Source organism: Carassius carassius, chromosome 40 (genome assembly GCF_963082965.1).
Source record: "Carassius carassius chromosome 40, fCarCar2.1, whole genome shotgun sequence".
NCBI lineage: Eukaryota > Metazoa > Chordata > Actinopteri > Cypriniformes > Cyprinidae > Carassius > Carassius carassius.
The window spans coordinates 9202174-9223238 of NC_081794.1; the positions used below are offsets into that span (position 1 = coordinate 9202174).

General features: G+C 36.3%; 1 protein-coding gene across 2 annotated transcripts in view; it reads left to right on the forward strand.

Moving 5' to 3' along the window:
* Nucleotides 1–13049: 13049 nt before the first annotated feature.
* The window catches only part of LOC132122085 (potassium voltage-gated channel subfamily H member 4-like), a 44588-nt gene continuing 36572 nt past the window's right edge, over nucleotides 13050–21065 (forward strand). The window contains exons 1-2 of one of the 2 annotated variants that reach the window (XM_059531967.1): nucleotides 13050–13542; nucleotides 16770–17003. In XM_059531967.1, the coding sequence (XP_059387950.1) occupies nucleotides 13467–13542; nucleotides 16770–17003 (310 nt within the window). In that variant the 5' untranslated portion in view covers nucleotides 13050–13466. The remainder of the gene's footprint in view (nucleotides 13543–16769; nucleotides 17004–21065) is intronic. The other variant, XM_059531968.1, reaches the window with a different exon arrangement.

The following is a 21065-nucleotide window of genomic DNA, read 5'->3' on the forward strand; positions in this document are numbered from 1 at the left end:
TTCCCCATGTACTCGCTGACAGCTCTCCTGTCCACATGTTGAGGGAAATTGGGAGTAAGTGCAGAGGCACTGTGTGCACTGTGCTGTGTGAACATGATGTTACTGTGGTTCTAAACTAAATGTCAGTATGCATTTACTCATTTTACCTGCATAAAAACAGATTCAGTGTTCCTCAAAATGAATAAAAACAGTGAAATGGAAACACAGAATATTACACAAATCTGCAATAATTAAATATGTTAAATAAGACAAATATTATGTATTTAATCCCATTTTATTAACCAATGTCTTTGCTACTGAGCTTCGATGATCCAATTTAGTCTTACTAATAACTAAAAATGGCAAATATTGATGAATAGTATTGAACTTTCTTTTCCTGCATCATATTATTCATGCAGTTTGTTTGAGCTGCGCCCTCTACTAGATGTGAGTTTACATTTCTTTCAGCCTGAGGTAGAGGACTGCAGTCCCGCATTCCCAACCATATTTTTTGTGACGCGGAATTAAATTTCCGAATAAAACAGGGTAGAGGTCTGTAACTCTGGTGTAATTTAAACAGGTGCGGGTGATCTAACAATGTCCTGTTCCCGAAGTCTTTTCAGAACAGCATTTGTGCTTTACTCATTCTTATCGACCACTGTACAGCCTGCACTCAGGATTATGCACGCGCTGCAAGCATGGACCAGTGTTTTCTGCGTCGTCATGCATTTTATTTAGTTATTTATTTATTTTCTCTGCGAAACTTTTTTTTCTAACTGTGTTGACAGCAAAATGTTAAACGAATTTTGTATCTTGACAAGACGAATAAAAATATTTTTTTGTGCAGAGCAGACTACATTTTAAATTGTTATCTCTCTCTTTCAGTGGTGGAAATTTAAATGTGAGATTCTGGAAACGAGATCTAAATTTAGCGGGAATGGCCGGGTCGGGAAGAAAAACATTCTAACCGGACAGCAGGTGAACAAAGATTAAAAATATTGCAGAAGCAGGTTTGTGTTGAATATAACCTACCGGGAGCCAGATTAAAAAAAAAAAGTCCAGCGCAGACCTCTTCACTTTTGTTGTAAAGGGGCTTTAACATGTGTAAAAGAAGAACTTTTTATATTAAATACAAACAAGCAAGTCCTGCCCAGATTTAAAGTCACAATATGATTTTTGTTTTTCACAAAAAATATATTTTTTTTTATTAAAATGTCCAAAAACCACTTGAACAGCGTTATATATTTTGCTGACTTGTGTACTTACATTATCCCAAATGTTTTCGAGAATGTTTTAATATAAAGAAATGAGCAATTTTAACTAGTGACATGGACCGTGTCCTAATTAGAGGTCTTCACAGGTCCAAAAATTCGTGCCCGAACCCGAAAGAGACCCGTAATGTACTACACCGAAACGACCCGGACCCGTCTAATATTTCAAAAGCTGGACCCGGACCCGTGTAGATCCGAGAAATGCCTACCCGGACCTGACCCAGACCCGTATATTATTTGAAATCTGGACCCGAACCCGCCGGGAAGACACAGACCCGACTGGACCCGACGTTCACATATTCCACCATAAATTGCTATTACAAGTCAATAAACCTGTTGCGAAAAATACTGCTTTTTGTCTTACCTAATTTAAAGAGCCGTAGTCTCTCTTCCTTGTACCTGACTGCCTGTGATGCATTACTACAATCCTCCGACAAAAAAGTTATCCATGTTATTCTTCTCGTTATTCCAAGTCCAAGCTGAATCCACTCATTATTTCAGCTTCAAAAGTCCACTTGATGTCACGGTGACGGATGACAAATGCTACTGTGCACATGTACATTCTGACTCGAGTTAATTCGCATAATAACTTAGACTGTTTGCCCTTTTGAACTATAATAACGATCACTCGTGCAATGCCATGGCCGCTGACGTTATTTATTTGCTATCATCTCTGTGCTCTCTGCTCTGCATTGAGTCTGAATCTGACCACTAAAACTTTAAGATTAAACGGTTCATTTATAATATTATAAAAAATGGGAGAAAATTTAAAACGCGGTATGGCGGTCGAAATGTCCCTCACTGGTTGCCATAGAAACATGAAATGCGCTAGAGACTGCACATGCGTGCTAGCTGTATCAACCTAAAATATGCTTTAACGCAATTTGAGCGTCATAGAAAACATTCATGTGACAGTTCACCTCAGATTGTGTTGCTGATTTGAAATATATTAAATATGAGTGTGTCAAGTCTGCAAACATTAATACCGTGCGTGCACTTGTATTAACTCTGAGTCTGCGAGCTCTGCTTCTAAAAGCAGAGAGAGAGAGAGAGCGATCACTTTTTTTGGCTCACTCTTTTCTTTTCCTAATTTTACAAGTTGCAAGTTACAAAAAACACAAGCAGTCTTTGATCACGGCCGAGTGTTCTCCGAGTCTGATGACTCCGATCGCACGGGTATTACACACAATGTTAAACAGACCCGGGACCCGAGGTAATAGATTCGGACCCGACCCGGACCCGGCTGATGATTTAAAATATAGACCCGAACCCGTACGGGTCCCGGGTCGACGGGTCTCGGGTGCACTGTGAAGACCTCTAGTCCTAATGTCATTGTGTCACCTTGCCAATGACGTAATAACCCCACGATTTCCAAAAACGCTTTAATATGTTGTGAGTTTCAGCGGCCTCATTTCGCTTCGATGCCTCACCCTGCTTCATTCTACTATGTTAATAAAACAGCTCATCCATGAACAGGATTTCTGCCCGTGTCACGTCGGATTGCATCGGCTGTGGGGAAGACAACAACTCCCATGATTCCACAATGAAGAGTCACGGAACATCAATCTACGCTACCTGGGGTCTCATTTATAAACGTTGCGTACGCACAAAATAGGCATAGAAATTGCGTACGTATTTTTTTACGCACATATCGGGATTTATACAAAATAAACTTGCTGTAAATATTTACGCACCGTACGGACATTATAAACCATGCGTACAAACTCTTTTTCATGGAGTGAGAAAATTAATGAAGTAAACAATGACTCTGTTTTCATGTCGATATACACATTTACATTAAATATTCCACTCGCATTAATAATATTGATAATACCAGTGAGTGACCAAAAACAATGTTTTATGATTGAGTTTTGATTTGTATTATCAAGTAGAAATGTTGACCATACAAAGACATCTTCTGAGTATTTACATCTTACAAGTTACTTCTTGCTTAACCATACCATGCAGCGGGAAAAATGCTCTTCTTTAGTTAGAATCAGATATGTGTGCCTTAGTTATCCTTTTCAGGTCAATCAGACGATGTCATGAAATATCTGAAAAGGTCAGTTGGTACAGAGATGGTTAACTTTTAGAAGATCTCTGTGCTAATGCTAATGAATTGAATTGAACTAATGTGCTGCAGATGAATTAGTAAGTAATAGCCTTCAGTTGCGTTTTATGTCAGATAGTGATTCCTTATATTGGTGGCGTGATTTAATAGACTACCTATTGATTATGTAAGTGGTAAAATTATAGTTGTTGTTAACAATAATAATGTTTTTATTTATCCAGCTTTTTATGGATTAGTTTCACATTATGAAACTGTATGTGGTTTATAGTAGTTCTCTAGGAGGTATGGAAAAATAGTAGTTACTGATTATCTAATAGTTAACTGACCATATAACCATAGCATTCAACTGAGTGCTAGTTAATAATTTGTTAATTAGATTTTCTTGTTAGGTAATGGAAGTCAATAGAATATACATTTTGTTGATTTCTAGTTATTTATTAATGATGGAACAGTTTAAATTGTTCTAAAGTGTTACCCTGAATATAGTTATATACTGTACTTAGTTATTTACTTCAGTAGGGCAGACAAATCTGTTACATGTTTGAAAGAAACTTGCATTTTAATGTAAGACTCAATCACTGCCACTGAGGCCATGATGCAAAAAAGGTCCTATCTACTGTATCGATCTCAAATTTTTGTTAATGATGAAGTGCCAGACAAAAAAAAAAAAAGTACAAATTTTTGGAGTGCCACAGGGCTCAGTATAAGGTCATTTAATTCTGTCCTTGTACTTTAGTGTATATGCTTTACCTTGGAGACATTACCAGGAACCATGACATTAGTTTTTACTTTTATCTAGGTGGTACTTTATATGTTCCCCAGGCTAGACTTGCCAAGTTAGCAGAGTGTATTTGTGATATCAAAGATTGGATGGATCGAAATTAACTTTTTATATTCGGAGAAAAACAAAGGCATTAGTTATTGGATCAAAAACCTGAGACGATATAATCTGTCTTTGGATGGAATTACTGTCATGCTGTCTTCAACATTTAAGCAGCTGGGTGTTATGTTTGATAGCAATCTGTGCTTTCCCAGTTGTATTTCCAGTGTTTGCAGAATAGCCTTTTACTACCTTGCTATTAAGACACTTGTCTCTTCTGATGCTGAAAAACATATTAATGTGGTCTTTCTCAAGACTAGATTACTATAACGTGCTCCTGAGAGTCCTGCTGGTTTAAAATGCAGCAGAAAGTGCTTAAGAAATTTACATTTACATTTAATCATTTAGCAGACCCTTTTATCCAAAGTGACTTACAAATGAGAACAATAGAAGCAGTCAGGTCAACGAGAGAACAACAACAGTATACAAGTGCCAATGTGATGTGATGATATCAGCCAATGTGATGATATCAGCCAATTTTATCATCTACTTCATTGGCTGTTAGTCAGCCTATCTGGACTGAGAAGTTGTAATGTTCCAGTACGTAAACCCATTCAAACTTCACAATAGGGCGCAAAATCCATTCCAAATTCAAAGAGCATTATTGCAGTGTTTCTCAACCCTTCCTATCCGTCCCGCAGCGTTTTCAGTCTAAAAAAATTATTGGGTAAATAATAATTAATTCATTAAATCTTAGTAAACATTTTCCAAATAGAACAAAAAATTAGTCTAGACTAAGACTATCTTTTCTTTTTTTCTGATTTTTTTGGTGGTGAGCGGGTCATACTATTCTTCAATTTCATATGAAATCATACAGAAGCATAATCTTTTTTTAATAGAAAGGGGGGGAAAATCCACACCCAGTCACCCAAAAGATCATATGAAAATGTAGCAATGACATCTTTTTTCTTTTGCATTAAAATGTATTAAAACCGTTCAGACCTGTCTTGTTGTTTTACCCCAATTCAATAAGATTTTAAAGAAGATTTATAATATGAGTTGTCTGATTTTTACACTAGTACACTAACAAAGAAAATGTACAGTATAGTGCTGAAAAATAATGCACTGAAATGTTTCATCACTAAAGAAATGCCATTAACAAGATGTGAAAACAGATCATTTGTTAATTCATAATATCTTATTTAGAATATAGACTAATAGGCCTGCATGTGAATATACATGTACATGCTACATGATGTCATTAGGATCTGTCATTCAGAAACATGGCTTTTCTTATCACTGCTACGCTGATGACACCCAACTCTACTTTTCATTCCAACCAGATGACCTGACGGTAGTTGCTCGCATTTCAGCCTATCTGAGTGACATTTCTAGCTGGATGAATGACCATCACCTTCAGCTTAACCTTACGAAGACAGAATGGTGATTCCAGCTAACCCATTGCTTCATCACAACTTCTCTGTAAAGCTGGGTTCGTTAACCATTACTCCTTCGAGGACAACCAGAAACCTAAGAATTGTGATGGATCATCAGTTAAGCTTCACAGACCACATTGCTACAACGACCCGGTCCTGCAGGTTTGCCTTATACAACATTAGGAAGATTAGACCCTTCCTGTCAGAGCCGTCCACCCAACTTTTTGTCCAAGCACTTGTTCTCTCCAGACTGGACTATTGTAATGTTCTCCTGGCGGTCCTTCCTGCATGTACTGTCAAGCCTCTGCAATTGATCCAGAATGCAGCAGCGAGGGTTGTCTTCAATGAGCCAAAAAAAGCTCACGAAAAAAAAAACTCACTCCTCTTCTCATCATGTTACACTGGCTACCAGTAGCCGCTCGCATCAAATTCAAGGTACTGATGCTTGGCTACAAGACAACCACTGGCACCGCACCAACATACCTAAACTCACTGTTTAAATCTTATGTGCCCTCCAGAAGTTTGCGCTCTGCAAGTGAACGACGCCTTGTGGTGCCATCCCAAAGAAGTTCAAAATCACTCTCATGATCCTTCTCCTGGACTGCGCCCAGCTGGTGGAATGACCTCCCAATCTCAATTAGTCTTTACTCATTTTCAAAAAACATCTAAATACTCATCTTTTTCGCCAGCACTTTTCCTTCTTTTCTTGTCTTTTCATTAAAAAAAAAAAAAAAAAAAAAAAAAAAAACTGGCTATACCTTAGTGTCGACTGCACAGTGGTACATGGTGGTACAGAGCTGCACCAAAGCCCAAACAAAACTCTTCCTCTCCAAGTAACCTGCAGTTATTTCACAAAGTACTTTTTATTCTCTAGTATTGTGGAGATTTTCTGTTGTGGTGGAGCAGAAAATGCTATTTTGTAGGAACAGATTTTTGCTGCATAGAAACATTGATGAGTGTGCAGTAGGTTTGTGCCCTTGTTCTACTGCTGGCTGAGGTCTGTCCTCTGTTCTTCACTGTATGTGGGTTAATATTTTTAGCAGTGCCCTATTTCTGATGGTTGCATTATTCTAGTTGCTTGATTAGACATAACCCTGATAAAAATGGCCCTGGCTAAATTTACCACCACAAGAACCAGCGAGAAACTTTTCTTTTACTAGTGGATGGAATAAGTGCAATTCTTGGCACTGACTGACTGAAATATTCATCTTGGAATATAAACTTATTTACTTTATTTAAACTTTTTTTTTATAATTTTCACAAATTTTAGACTATAATATGGACCACAAAACCAGTCTTAAATTTACATCTTTTGACATCTGAAAGCGGAATAAAAAAAGCTTTCCATTGATGTATGGTTTGTTTAGATAGGACAATATTTGGCCGAGATACAACTACCGTATTTGAAAATCTGCAATCTGAGGGTGCAGAAAAATCAAAATACTGAGAAAATCGCCTTTGAAATTGTCCAGATGAATTTTTATCAATGCATATTACTAATCAAAAATTACATTTTGAGGAACTAGAGGGATGCCCAAACGGGTCGTTTGAACCGAGTTAAACATAAATTGTAACCATTAATCTCCAAGTACAGCGTCCTTGGGAAGGCCAAACAAAGATGATTGGACTCCGAGATGAAAATAACAGCGTTTCAACGACATGGCGACAAACACAAACGCAGCTCTTCCTCTTTTCCGTCTGAGCGCAACAAGACCACGCCCCCCTTTTTGTGAATTCATGTGGGCGGAGGTTAGTCAAAAAACTGTTTTAGTTACGTCATTACTGCAGGAACTAGAGGGATGTCCAAACGGGTCGTTTTTTGTAGGCGTAACGACACGTGACATCAGGGCGTGACATGTAATGTATGAGTCGAAAACGTTAGGCACGTTATACTTTCACTGAAGCAAGCGAACGATCTCGGCGTCAGCGCGGAAAGCCGACCTCAATGCCGGAATCAATCCTGGGACGTGTTTGCTTTCACACAGAAGGCGACCCGGCAATGTTCCAGCCAGGTCCGACGTGCAGTGTGAAAGGGGCTTAAATAAGCTAGGGTGTGTACAACAGCCTTTTTTAAACCCCACATTTGTTGAAAAAACAACAATTATTAGCAAAACTTCAGAATTTTAACTCTAAAATAAAATATTCAAAATATTTCTAAAAAATAACTAAAATATATTGTTTTTGATGTTTAATGGTAGGTGAATTTTGTGGATGTCTTCACATATTTGGTCTTTTTATTTATTAGGGTTCCAAAGGTGTTAAGGTGCATTCCATTCGACTGTATGTTCCCAGTGATGTGCATTCACAGTTATCTGCAGTTATCTAAAAGTCAATGGAAAAATCTTTTCAATCTCACTGCTCCACCACAGTCCTCCATACTGTGTTTTATAAATTAATTTGACACTGGCATTGGTCATGACTTAACGTTCATTTACAATGAACATTCTCATTCTGCATATGATTAATCTGGTGTATAAATGAAGTGAGTTTGAGTGTCCTGAGCACACAGTTTGGGTATCCTTTAGTGACCCAGGAGGATTTACAAGAGTGCATCTGTCAATGGATACTGTGCAAAGTGCTTCCAGGGATTTCAGAATCAATCTGTGTTGCACATTTCTTACTGTGAGTGAGGGATACTGGGAAATTCCTCAGAGAAATTATCTTTGGCTCATCTGAACAGATGGAGGATTTTTTCCTCCAAAAGATTGACTTTATTGCCGTACAGATCTGTTTCTAAGTGAAATAAAGTTTTCCTTTTTTCTCTAAAACATTCTGGTACTTATATAGCACTTCATGTTACTGCTTCCTCAGAGTCAAACTAATTATATTCCTCATTTGTTTAGTAAGTCACTTTTGTTTGCCAAATAAATGCATTCAAATAGCCGATCAGCCCAAATTTTATGGTAGTAATAGTATTGAATTGCTTGTCATTGGTGCTTTAACACTGCATCATTAAATATGAAATATGGTCATGACATATGATGCGATTCTTCATTAATTTCATCATTAATTTTTATTACGTAGACACAGGAGGAACAGTGAATTGTATTAGAATTTCGATTAGCTAATTTTTGCAACTGACAAAAGGATTTTTGATAAGAAATGCATGTTTTATACAGTATATTGGGTAGTATAATAGTAATTATAATTATACTTTAAGTTCAGTAATCATTGCAAATTCCATGTATCAAATACATTCTCATATCCATACTTTTTTAGTCAATAAATGGAAATGCAAGCTTATGTAAGTCATGTTTGTCAGCTTTGGTACACTAATGATTTTTAAGCGGTTTCTGGAGGCTGTTGATGAATAAATAAAGCCGTCACATTTGTTGATCATCTCTCAGCAGCTCTGACTGTAAACTGTTTTCTGGTCTAGCGTCTCTTATTTCAAAATGGAATTTGAAGGCAAAAGAATGCCCACACATAATCATAATTACATCTCAGCTACTAAAATCTATTGTGGAACTCAAACTTCCATCTTTCCATGAAGAGTGATGGATACCTGTACCCACACATTTCCCATTGCTTTAGCTTTTAGGGTTGATAGGGAATATGCATCACATTCCTGTCGCTGAATCATCCATAGAGGATGAGACTAACATACCTTGCTCATTCATTCGATTACCTGGGTAAAGGCATCTGCTTAATGCTTAAATGTAAATATATACAGTGTGTGTGTGTGTGTGTGTGTGTGTGTTTGAAGTCAATAGGGTTTCAAAATACATGTGAAAATCTATTAAGAGACATTCTGGGCTTTTCAAACCATTCAATAAATTGTAACGAAAGAGAAAAAAGTTATGTTTGGTAGTGGATTTTCACAATATGTCTGGTAACACTTTCTATTTTTCTATCTTCTTTTTCTATTCTCCAAAACTGCTATTTCTATGTAGGGCTGTCAGGATGCTGGTGCTAGGGAAAGTAATGTCAAATGTAATAGGTCTACCATTTTATTTAACAATTTCTTTTTTTTTTTATGTATGTATGTATGTCTAATTGACACGTTTAATTTTTTCTTATCTTTTATCTTTTAAATCAAATACACTGCTGGACAATAACCAATCATTTTTATTCCGTAATATTTTTCCCTGTATTTTCCTGATGACAATTTTATGAATTGATTGTACTATTGACTTTTATTTTATTTATTTATTTTTTATCACGGAATAAGGCAGGATTATCTCTATACTGTAATACATGCTTTTTCAATTAGCACTAAATTATTCTTATATTTATTTATTACCAGTGGCGGCTCCAGAAAATTTTGATTGGGGGGGCAATGAGGGGTCCTGGTCATTTCAACGGGGGTCTCATGAAAACCAACAAAAAATACAGTGGACACGGCTAATAACTGCATATTACTGCATCGAAAATACATTTTGGTCCAAAAATAGCAAAAACTATGACTTTATTCAGCATTGTCTTCTCTTCTGTGTCTGTTGTGTGAGATTTCAAAACAAAGCAGTTTGTCATATCCGGTTCACGAACGAATCATTCGATGTAACCGATTCTTCTTGAACCAGTCAAGGCTTTAAATGGCGCTGTTCAAAATATCAATACAGCAATATATTGTGATGCATTCCTTGCTGATTCGCGTATCGATATGGATGATTATGTATTGATACAGCAGCAAATGCTTTGATGCAGTTTTGAAAAAGAAACAATAGAGAAGACAATTTTAAGTTTAAAATAATAATAGCTCTGGGATTAGAAACTGAAATGTCTTAAATTGTTTCAACCTGATGGCTTTTTCTTCTCTGTTCTACAGAATAATTAAGAACAGCCGTTATAGTAAAAACTATAGAAAATGCTCGTGCCTCTACATTTTCCTCTTTCTCACCAGCCTCTGTCTCATGGCTTGCTGTTCCCTGCTCTCTTTCTGTCACTTGTGCCTCTTCCCACATTTCCCTCTTTTTCTTCCTCTATCTCCATCTCCTCATCTGATCTATTACTTTCCAATCTCTGTCCATCTAGGAACAAGGCTCAATATACTATTTCAGCATTAATCTATTATTTTAACCATCACTACTTAATCAATAAGTCCACCTTAAATATTGATACAAAACATTAAAAAACTGATACACTGGAATATAGTGATTAATATTATTATTACTGTTGTAGTTGTCTAAAATTGAACACCTTTGCGATGAATACAAATGACAGGCTACATTTGTTATTCATATCCTTCACACTGCACTTTGATGTCAGGTATATTATGCATTTTTTTATTGACATTTATATTTTTACATTTATTTCCAGAGAGATATTATTGAGTTTACAGGCTAAAGTGGTCTTGTTGTTGTAAACACTGTTTCTATTGTAGAAAAAAAAATATTTGCGTCACATTTAAAATATAATTATATTTTAATTCATTTCTGAATTGTTTTTATTTTTATAATGATAATTCAAAGAATGAGAAAATCTGAATAAGCCTTGCCAGTGTTGTGATAATTATTTTTAAGGCACTCAACATGTTAAAAAATAAATAAGTACTGTAATATAATAAAAGTTTAGTCAAATAACATAAAAAAGACCAGACCCCTCAATGCCTGTGAAACTTTTCTCCCTCAAACAGCACGCTAGTGTTACTTCTACACTACAGGCTACACACAGCAATATAAACAACATATCTGCATGTTCTCACATCACATCGTTCTTGTAAAATAATAATAAGTAAATAAAAATAAAAATCACTTTGCTGAGCATGAAACACCACTTACCAGCAGCCACGGTGTTGAAAATATACTCTAACAATTAAAAAATGCGCGTGCGACGTGAGGAATCATCCTGGTCGGATGAGGTCGTCGTTGTCAGGTGAAAGGTCATCATGTTGGTCATTTTATTTACGGCTAAATTATTATTAATAAATTGTACTAATATTATGATTGGGCATGGGCAGGCATTCACAAAAGGGTATGTTATTACAAAAAAAAAATCGAGGAAATTTAGCTTTGACAAAAGGGCACTTAAGGGGCAAAGGAGCAGGTGCTCAAGTGAACCGGTTCTTTCGGACAATTGAATCCAATAAACCAGTTGAAAAAAAACGGTTCACCGGTTGTTTTCCCCTCGATGTAATGTCATTGGCTATGACTGCTCTTCATTTAAGCCCTCGGTTTACCCGCGCTTATAACATTAGCACAGTTCAGAATCAATCACCAAAAGAATCAGTTCGGTACAGATGCGCTCTGTGTCAGTCTGCTTCACGCAGAATCACACATGCGCAGGATCATCAGCTCCTCGGTTCTCGAATCGGACACGTCTGACAGAAACGGTTCTCGGTTCAGTGAACGAATGAATGTCGAAATAATTATTATTTATTATTGTTCTGCGTAGTTTGAAGAGATTTTTTTTTAAATCTTTATCCCATATATATATATATATATATATATATATATATATATATATTTTTTTTTTTTTTTTAATCAGGAAGAGGATATGGGGTCAAATGGGGGGTCAAAGCATCACTAAAAGTGTTGGGTGGGGCTATACACCCATGGGAACTATTATCCATTATAAGTCATTAAATAATCTGAATCAATGACATGTATATTAGACCCTATACCTACCAAGCTTTTAAAAGAGATGTTCCGAAAGTCATATAACCTTCTTCTTCTTAATATTATTAATTCATCATTATTACCCCCAAAACATTTTAAGCTGGCTGTTTTTAAGCCTCTTATTAGAAACCACAACTCAATTCTATTAGTGTTACGAGACCTCAGTGCTCCCTTTGATACTACTGACCACAATGTTCTCTTGGATAGATTTGAAAATTATGCTGCAATTATTGCATTGGCATCATTCAAATCATAATTTTGTGATTGTTGTCATTTTGTAGCAGTAAATCAAGAGGTGTTATATCAATCACAAGTGCTGTAAGGAGTACCACAAGGCTCAGTATAGGATTGTTGCTTTTAACCATGTACATGCTACACTTGGGAGATATCATTAAAACATGGAGTTACTTTTTATGGTTACATAGATAATGCTTAGCTCTCGAGGGCCGACAAACCATCCAATTTCATAAAACTAATGGAATCCATGTAAAAAAAAAAAAAACTTTTAATTTTAATTAGTGGATCCCCACACATAATAAACTAAAACACTGCTTAACACTTGATGGATGTTCTGTCAAGTCTTTGTCATCAGTCAAGATGTGTCAACCTGGATGTGTTATTTGTCATTGTGTGTAGTTTATCATTTGAAAGCCATGATTTTATCATACTTAAAACTGTTTTTCCTTCTGAAAAAATACCTAATATCTAATAAATCATGACATATGCTCTCAGTGTCAAATGCAGAAATGGTAATATCTGACCAGTGACAGTTTTTGTGTGTACAGTTTATGTGAACATGCATATGTTTAATAGATTTCTTTTAAGAATGTGTGTGTGCTCTCACTGGATGATAAGAACTGTAGGAAATGAATAGTGGGTGTGGATAAAAAGAGAAGGAGCCAGGGAAGGAGGGGTGAAGACAAATGTAACTGTCTCTGTCGCTCTGCCACAGTGTGTTACAGAAAACAAATCCATGCCGTTCTGAAGATGCACATCTTGTGGATTCTCCTCTTTCATGCAGATGTACACAGCTGAGACAGACTTACCAGAAAAGACAAAAGAGAAGAAACTAAGTGGAAATTGGTTTGAATGTATGCACTGACAAGGAATGAGGTTTGTTTCTTGGTCATACATCCACTGGACTCCGAAAGCTACCTGAGGAAGTATACAGCGAGGAGTCATTTTTCAAGGAAGTGTTTACTCTTTTAGGATGTGCTGTCTCTGCTGTACTTCACATTTTCCCTGGCCCCCCTTTCATTGGGATGTAATGAGGATTGATGGTTCATACAGGCTTTTCCCTTAAACCTCTGCTGACTCTGGAAACCTGGCATCATGCCAGTGATGAAGGGGCTGCTGGCACCCCAGAACACCTTCCTGGACACCATTGCCACTCGTTTCGATGGCACACGTAAGTACTGGCACAAAAGCACACACACCAAACCAACATTTTGCATCTGCATTTACAGTATTTACTTGTATATTTCTGGCCTTTCATAAATAATTTCCAGTCTTAAATAATTATCTGCGTTCCTATAGCTCAAACAACATGATGCTAGCAATGCCAAGGTCAAGGATTCTGTCCCAGGGGTTTTTTTCATGAATCGACCAAACTGAATGTACTTTTCCCCCCACCATATTTGCTATGGTAACTTTAACTTTTTTTTTTTTTTTTATGTAGCATTTTCGGTTAAAATGACAAACTTTGTTAAACAGATATAGGTTACATTTTTACATTTTTGGATCAAATGGTGAGTTTACTGTTTATTTAACAGCAAAATTAAGGCAAACAATAAGCTTCAAAGTGAAAATCATTATCTAATAATAAAGTGTCATAAATGATTCAACAATGGTCCGACACAAATATCTATGTACTGTATTTCTGTACTACTATTTTATATTATACTGATTATTGTAAATGTATACAGTATATGTACTGTATCTGTCCTGCCGGTTAATACATGTAGACACCACATACACTTGTGTGTTCGTTCCTGTTTTATCATGGGAGATATATCTCTTGTTTTGTATAGCTCTCATGGCATAATACCTTTGAGATAAGTGTGTGTGTGTGTGTGTCATGGGAAAAGTGATTGTCAAGGGACAAAGCTGTTTGTGTTCATGCAATCCTTTTAACTTGACTTTACAAGAACTTTCTCAGGCTATTAGTTAAAAGACTGGTTAACAGGTTATAATTCTCATTCATAATAATTAAACCAATAACTAGATTTTACTGTAATCCATTGAACTATATATGTCTAATGAGATTAGCATCAAATCATAAAATGCTAAAATATAATCCTTAAGCAAAACAATTCACATGACAGGAAATGTGATAACAATATACTTTGTTTACAGTATTTATACTAAACCAAATAAAGGCAGCTGTAGAACACATATCTAAAGATAAAAAATAGAATATAATCCTCCCATCTGTGCTGTCTTAATAGTAATGAAGAAAATCCTTCACACAGCTTACAAACTTAATCTCGTGTTAGATAACATCTCTCTTGCACATACATTTCATGCACACTCGCAGCTTCTTATTTAATAATATGCTGTCTTACAAGATATTGTTGTAATCTATGACCTAAAGACATAATTATAAAATTAAACACAATTATGAGCATTAAAAAAATATTACATATTTGAAATTGTGCTATTATGAAATTGCTCATCTTCAGGGCATGATGCTAACCAAGTTTTGTGCGTGTGATGACATTAAAGTGCTAGTAAAAAATGAAGCTTTGACTTGGTGTCACTGGAGGGTTTAAGACAGAAGATAGGGTTTGAGAAGTGGCTATCAGTACTGCTCAGACTATTCTTATGAGTGTGCCAAATTTCAAACTTTTTTACCATTCTATGGGCTGCCATTCACTCTCAGCCAAAGGAAGAAGGTATTTTATTTGCTTGCATTTTTTCTTTTTCTTCCTTTTTCTTAATTTGACTTATTGCCATGTTTTACAAACTGAAGCTTGAATTGAAATTAACTTTTAATTTAACATTATGAGGAAAGTAATGTTAATGATGTCCTAATGGGTCTTGATTGCATCTTAAACTATGATGAACACTTTAGAGACAGGTGATGTGTCAGTAATGTTAACTTATCCTCTTGAGACAAAGGATCTTTCCTCGTGATGCTGGACGCTTCTGGGTAACAAGGCACCAGTGTACTCATGGCCCAAAATAGCTGCCCTCTTGTTGCCGTAGAGACCAGCTTTCCTGTGCAGTCTCAGTGATGATAGTGCGTGAAACTGAGCTTTTGGTACTAACCGAAGACTTACTGAAAGAACTTTGGAATACTATTCTGTACACACACATAAAAAAAAAAAACTGTACTCTGATTGAATACTGATAAATGCTGATCATTTTACTTTTATTGTTTATGACCTTCAATTTTATAAAACCGTAAAATGTAGATCAGGGCTAGTTGTCACACGATTTTACTCCACTGAATATTCTTCAGTGTATTTTATCATTCTATTTCTGGTGTGAAAATGTCCCCACTGGTGTGTAAAACTCTTGGATGTATTTTAAAGATTCTATGCTGCAAATTCTAAATATTCCACATACTGTACCTTTGAATATCCAGCATTTAGTTGATCCTGATAATTGTCACATCTGTAAACACAATGGCTTTCTTCTACCATGAGGGGGTTTGGCATCATGACATTTTTGTTTCCAGATGGCATTTTAAAGAATGTGACACATACAAATCTCCCCGGAATCCTGTATAAATCAACCAATCTGATGATGACTTTTTGTTTAGCCAATGGTCAACCAACGTGGATGTGACATCTGAGGATGGGACTAGGAATATATCTGCTATGCTGCTGTTGATGTTGCACAGCAAGTACCGAGACTTGCTGCTGCCAATACATCCGCAGACATGCTGCTTTGAGCATGCAAGAAATACTGTTCCTTCCCATGTAAAATAAATGAAATAACCCCCCTATATAACATACATGAAATTACCCTATAACAGATCTATACAGGTGGAGCTGGGGAAGGTGGGGTTTTTTGAAGCATGCTGCAACTGCTACAGCAAGCACTAGCCAAGTGTTTGAGAAACTGAGCCATGTGAATGATGATGCAATTATATCAGAGATAGATAGATAGATAGATAGATAGGAAGTCTAGATTTTGGGAAGTCGTGGCCTAGTGGTTAGCGAATCGGACTCACAATCGAAGGGTTGTGAGTTCGAGTCTCGGGCCGGCAGGAATTGTGGGTGGGGGGAGTGCATGTACAGTTCTCTCTCCACCGTCAATACCACGACTTAGGTGCCCTTGAGCAAGGCATCTAACCCCCAACTGCTCCCCGGGCGCCGCAGCATAAATGGCTGCCCACTGCTCCGGGTGTGTGCTCACAGTGTGTGTGTGTGTGTTCACTGCTCTGTGTGTGTGCACTTCGGATGGGTTAAATGCAGAGCACAAATTCTGAGTATGGGTCACCATACTTGGCTGAATGTCACTTCACTTCACTTCACTCACTTATAGATAGATAGATAGATAGATAGATAGATAGATAGATAGATGGATGCAGTACAGGCATAATACTGTACAAAACACAATACTCATAACTAGCTTTAGAATGTCCTTCACAACATGAATAATCCTGATTTCTCTTCTGTCCCACAGACAGCAACTTCCTCCTCGGGAATGCTCAGGGTCACCGTGGCTATCCCATTGTATACTGTTCCGATGGATTCTGTGAGTTGACGGGGTTCGGACGAACAGAGGTGATGCAGAAGAACTGCAGCTGTCATTTCTTGTATGGCTCGGGCACTAGTGAGCAGATTACTCAGGGTGTGGAGAAAGCATTGGAGAGCAAGGAAGAGTACCAAGCTGAGGTGCAGTTCTACAAGAAGAATGGTAATAATACTGTGCTGTACATTACTTGTAAAACATTTAATTTAATAGAGGGGCCCCCCAAAAAATTATTGTGTAGATTGTGAATGATTTCCAAGAACTGAGTTCCCTTACAGTGGTAGCCCTCAATTTCCCAATTGCACATTTTTATCTGACACAAATAAGCTGATGATCTAAATCAGGTGTGTTAGATGAGAGGGACATAGAAAATGTTAGTGCCTGAGGGTGGGTGGGGGGTGGACTAGAACTGGGAACCACTGCCCTACTTCATCTACATTATATCACTGCTGTGACTTTGAACAAAGCACTGTAATGAAATTTGCTGTAGTGTCTGTGCTATTATGTAGATTTAGAATTACTTTTAGGCCTTTTCCATTTTAGCAATGTCAAGTAAGGTTTATTTTTATAGCATTTTTCAAAGCAGCTTTACAGACTGGATAACTATATTGTGTACAGTATCAATATGATAGAAAATTACCCATCTTTCACTTTGACTTTGTCACTTTCACTTTTTCACTCCTGGTCTCCATCTCCTTGTGCAAGATTTTGGTCATATCATTTAGGTAAAGTGGGACACTTCTTGTTAAACTTGTAATTTAGATATTTTCATTATGCATTTTTCTTTTAATTAATTAAGTTCTTATGATATTTGGAAGTAACCAGTGACCATTTTGAGATCATGCACTACAGACAAATGTATTTTCGCATAAAGTGGGCCATCTGATAAAGTGGTCCATCTATGATTTAACAAAAAATAATCCTTTATCTTAATTAGAAATATAAAATATTTAAATATAACACATATAAAAAAAACAAAAACAAATAAGAGGAACATTTAAAATCACAAAATTCTAAAAGGCTGTTTTTTTCCACACAAAAAAAGGGAACTTTAATTGTGATAGTTTAATTGTGACAAGCTTTATACACTGCATCTACATTTTGCTCCTCTCATCCTTTTTCCACTAGAGATTCAACATGCCTCGTCTTTCTTTTCTTTCTTTCTTGCTTTCTTATCTGACTTGAATTTACATTTCTATTACAAAATTGCCAGCAAATAGCAATTTATTTAATGAATGTGAGTAGAATTAGTGAAGGTTCATGGTGGGCCACTTTACCTGAAACCCACTGGTCCATGTTATCTAGCACATTCAGCCAAAGTGGGCAAGAGCGAGCAGTATTTAAACACCTTTTAGAAAAAAATAGTTTAGGTATGTATTGTTTACATTTAGTGATCATTTCATGATGATGGAGTCCTCCTTTGAGGTGTAGCCACGTTCACTAAGGTCCATTTTAGAGTCAAACTATTTCAAACTTGGACTGTAAAATTTAAGATTTATAGATGAGGTAGCTATAGGTTTAGTGACAATGTAGGAGTAGGTAGCCAGTGTAGAGACAATAAAATGGGGCTGATGTTATCATATATCTTGGCTCTTGCAAGCACTTTACCTGCTGCAAGCTGGAGCTAATTTATAGAGCCTGCAGGGCATCCACTCAATAAAGCATTAGAAAAGTCTAGTGTTGAGGTCATAAATGCATGAATCATTTTCAGCATTACAAACAGCATATGGGCACAGCTGGGTAATGTAATCACTTTTAAGGTGAAATTTAAGGTGATCCACCATTCATCATTAAAAGATTGCTATTAAACATAAACCCCCTTAACCTGTAGTAGACGATGTAACAAAACCGTGATTGGGCAACAAATTGTATTCTATCATTTGTACACTCACATGAGATTAAAACTGTACTCATAGTTTTCTTTTATGCATTTTAGTAACCTCCCTCAGTGTAGTTTGCCATGTTGAAATGGCATGACCGTTGGTGTTTCACTAATCATTGGAGGAAATACTCACATTCATTGGTAGCAACCTCTGTAGAAACAGTAGTACCGTAGTGTTGTTTAGTGATGTGTGTGGTGCAAAAATTAGAGAATGGAGCACTTTTAATAACATGAGTTACCAGCAGAGACAACAGGACAGTCAGTAACTGTACAGCCAAAGTACACTAGTTAGCAGTGTTGGGAAGGTTACTTTGGAAATGTAATAGGTTACAGATTACAAGTAACCCTGTTTAAAATGTAATAGTAGTGTAACTTTTTCAATTACTTTATTAAAGTAATGTAACTAATTACTTTTGAGTACTTTTTGATTACTTTTCTAAATTTGTGAAAATTAAAGAATAATAAATAAAAGCATATACATCAACTTAAATACAGTTATCTAATAAGCATGTGACATATTCTGTGTAATAAACCCCTGAAACATTGGTGTTTTTTTAAACTGCTGTCTTTTTGTATATGATGATAGTTTTCTCAAAATAAGTAAAATGCACATGAAGTGACACAGAGCAGTTCTAGAAATTATGTTTATGTGCTCGTGTACTCCTATATTGAGGCAGCAGAGGTTGAAAACACTGCGAGCTTCAGTAGGCCTATGTGTAGTAAATGAAACCATGTCTTTGCCATTAATTTACAGGAGGGGCGGACTGGGAAAAAAATCAGACTGGAAAATTCAAACTCATACAAACAAATTCATGGACAAAACTATTTTTTGCATGGACCTGACATAAAAAAGGTTTAAATCTTTAATTTGGGGACATGCAAAATAATTAAAAGTTCTCTCCTGAACTGCACCTACACTTCTATTTTTCTCTTCAGTCTCTTTATTTTGCCCTGTTATCCATCTCTCGTGACTTTAATACTCAAGATTGAACAAAACTATACTTTACTATACAATACTCTACAATACTACAATATCTTTATAGGAAAATCCTAATACTGTACACGAGTCATGTTTTTCCCTTACAAAAATTAACCATGCTTTTATTAGCCTATATAAAAGTAAAATAACCTTTTTTTTTTTTTTTGCAAATGGATTTGTATTTATTCTTAAATAAATACATTTGTAAAATAATTTTACATTTTTGGTTACCACAGTTAAACAATAGTAACCATTTTCTCTGGATTTATAGTTAAATATTAAAATGTTAATTTTCGTAAGGGTTGTGTTGTTGTCTGTCATAGCTCCCCCTAAACCTATAAAAAAAATCTGCATTTTTTTCAGCTAAATTACTACTGTAACATTACAACAGATAATAATGATGTGCTTTATATAGTATTTTGAGTGATGACTGATGAGCAACGTGCTGCTGCTTGATTAATTAAATAAAAAAACAAAGACAAAAAAGCATCTTTACAGATGAAACTGACCTGAAACCCTGAACAGGAGTTCTGCTTCTCTGCTCCAGCAGTCCACTGTATTCTCTCTCTCTCTCTCTCTCTCTCTCTCTCTCTCTCTCTCGCATTGATTACTCTGAGTCTGATCCAAACCGTTTGGCGGAGGCGCGGAGAGCGCGCGAGTCATGACTAACAATTCATGACTTATTAGAGATTTAATTCTCAAATGGCGGATTCGCAAATGATCGCTTTAGTACATTTGGCAGGCAATTATACAATAATGATATTAAAATAGCGGGCAAAATCGGCTGCCAGGCCACCGAGAATTGTCCCGGTTCTCCCGGTGTCCAGTCCGCGCCTGATCTCCACAGACACGCAGAATGTGCAAGTCATATTTTGCATTTTTGGGGCTTAATATTCACAGACACTAGTCGATGTCATGTTTTGATTCAAGTGTACTGACCTACTTTTGATTTAGTCATCCAAAATGTGGCATATTCCGTCCGCGTTAGGCATTCCGTTTTTATGACTGGATTCTACGAATTAGACTGTGTTTCCGCATCCCGGAAATTATTAGGGCGGTATGTCTCAGAATAGTCAGTGCAGTTTGGGAAAGAAATCAGTTAAATCTGTATGTGGATGTGTGTAAATATTCAAATGTAATCCCCTTTGTAATCGTAAAAAATTTCATAAGTAACTGTAATTTAATTACTCATTTTTTCGTAGTAACTGTAACTAATTACAGTTACAATAATTTTGTAATTAAATTACGTAACGCCGTTACATCTAACTAGTTACTCCCCAACACTGCTAGTTAGTTATCAGTATCTAAATCAGAGAATTAAAATATCCAGAGTACCTGAGCACAGTCAATGAGGCAAGCCGAAACA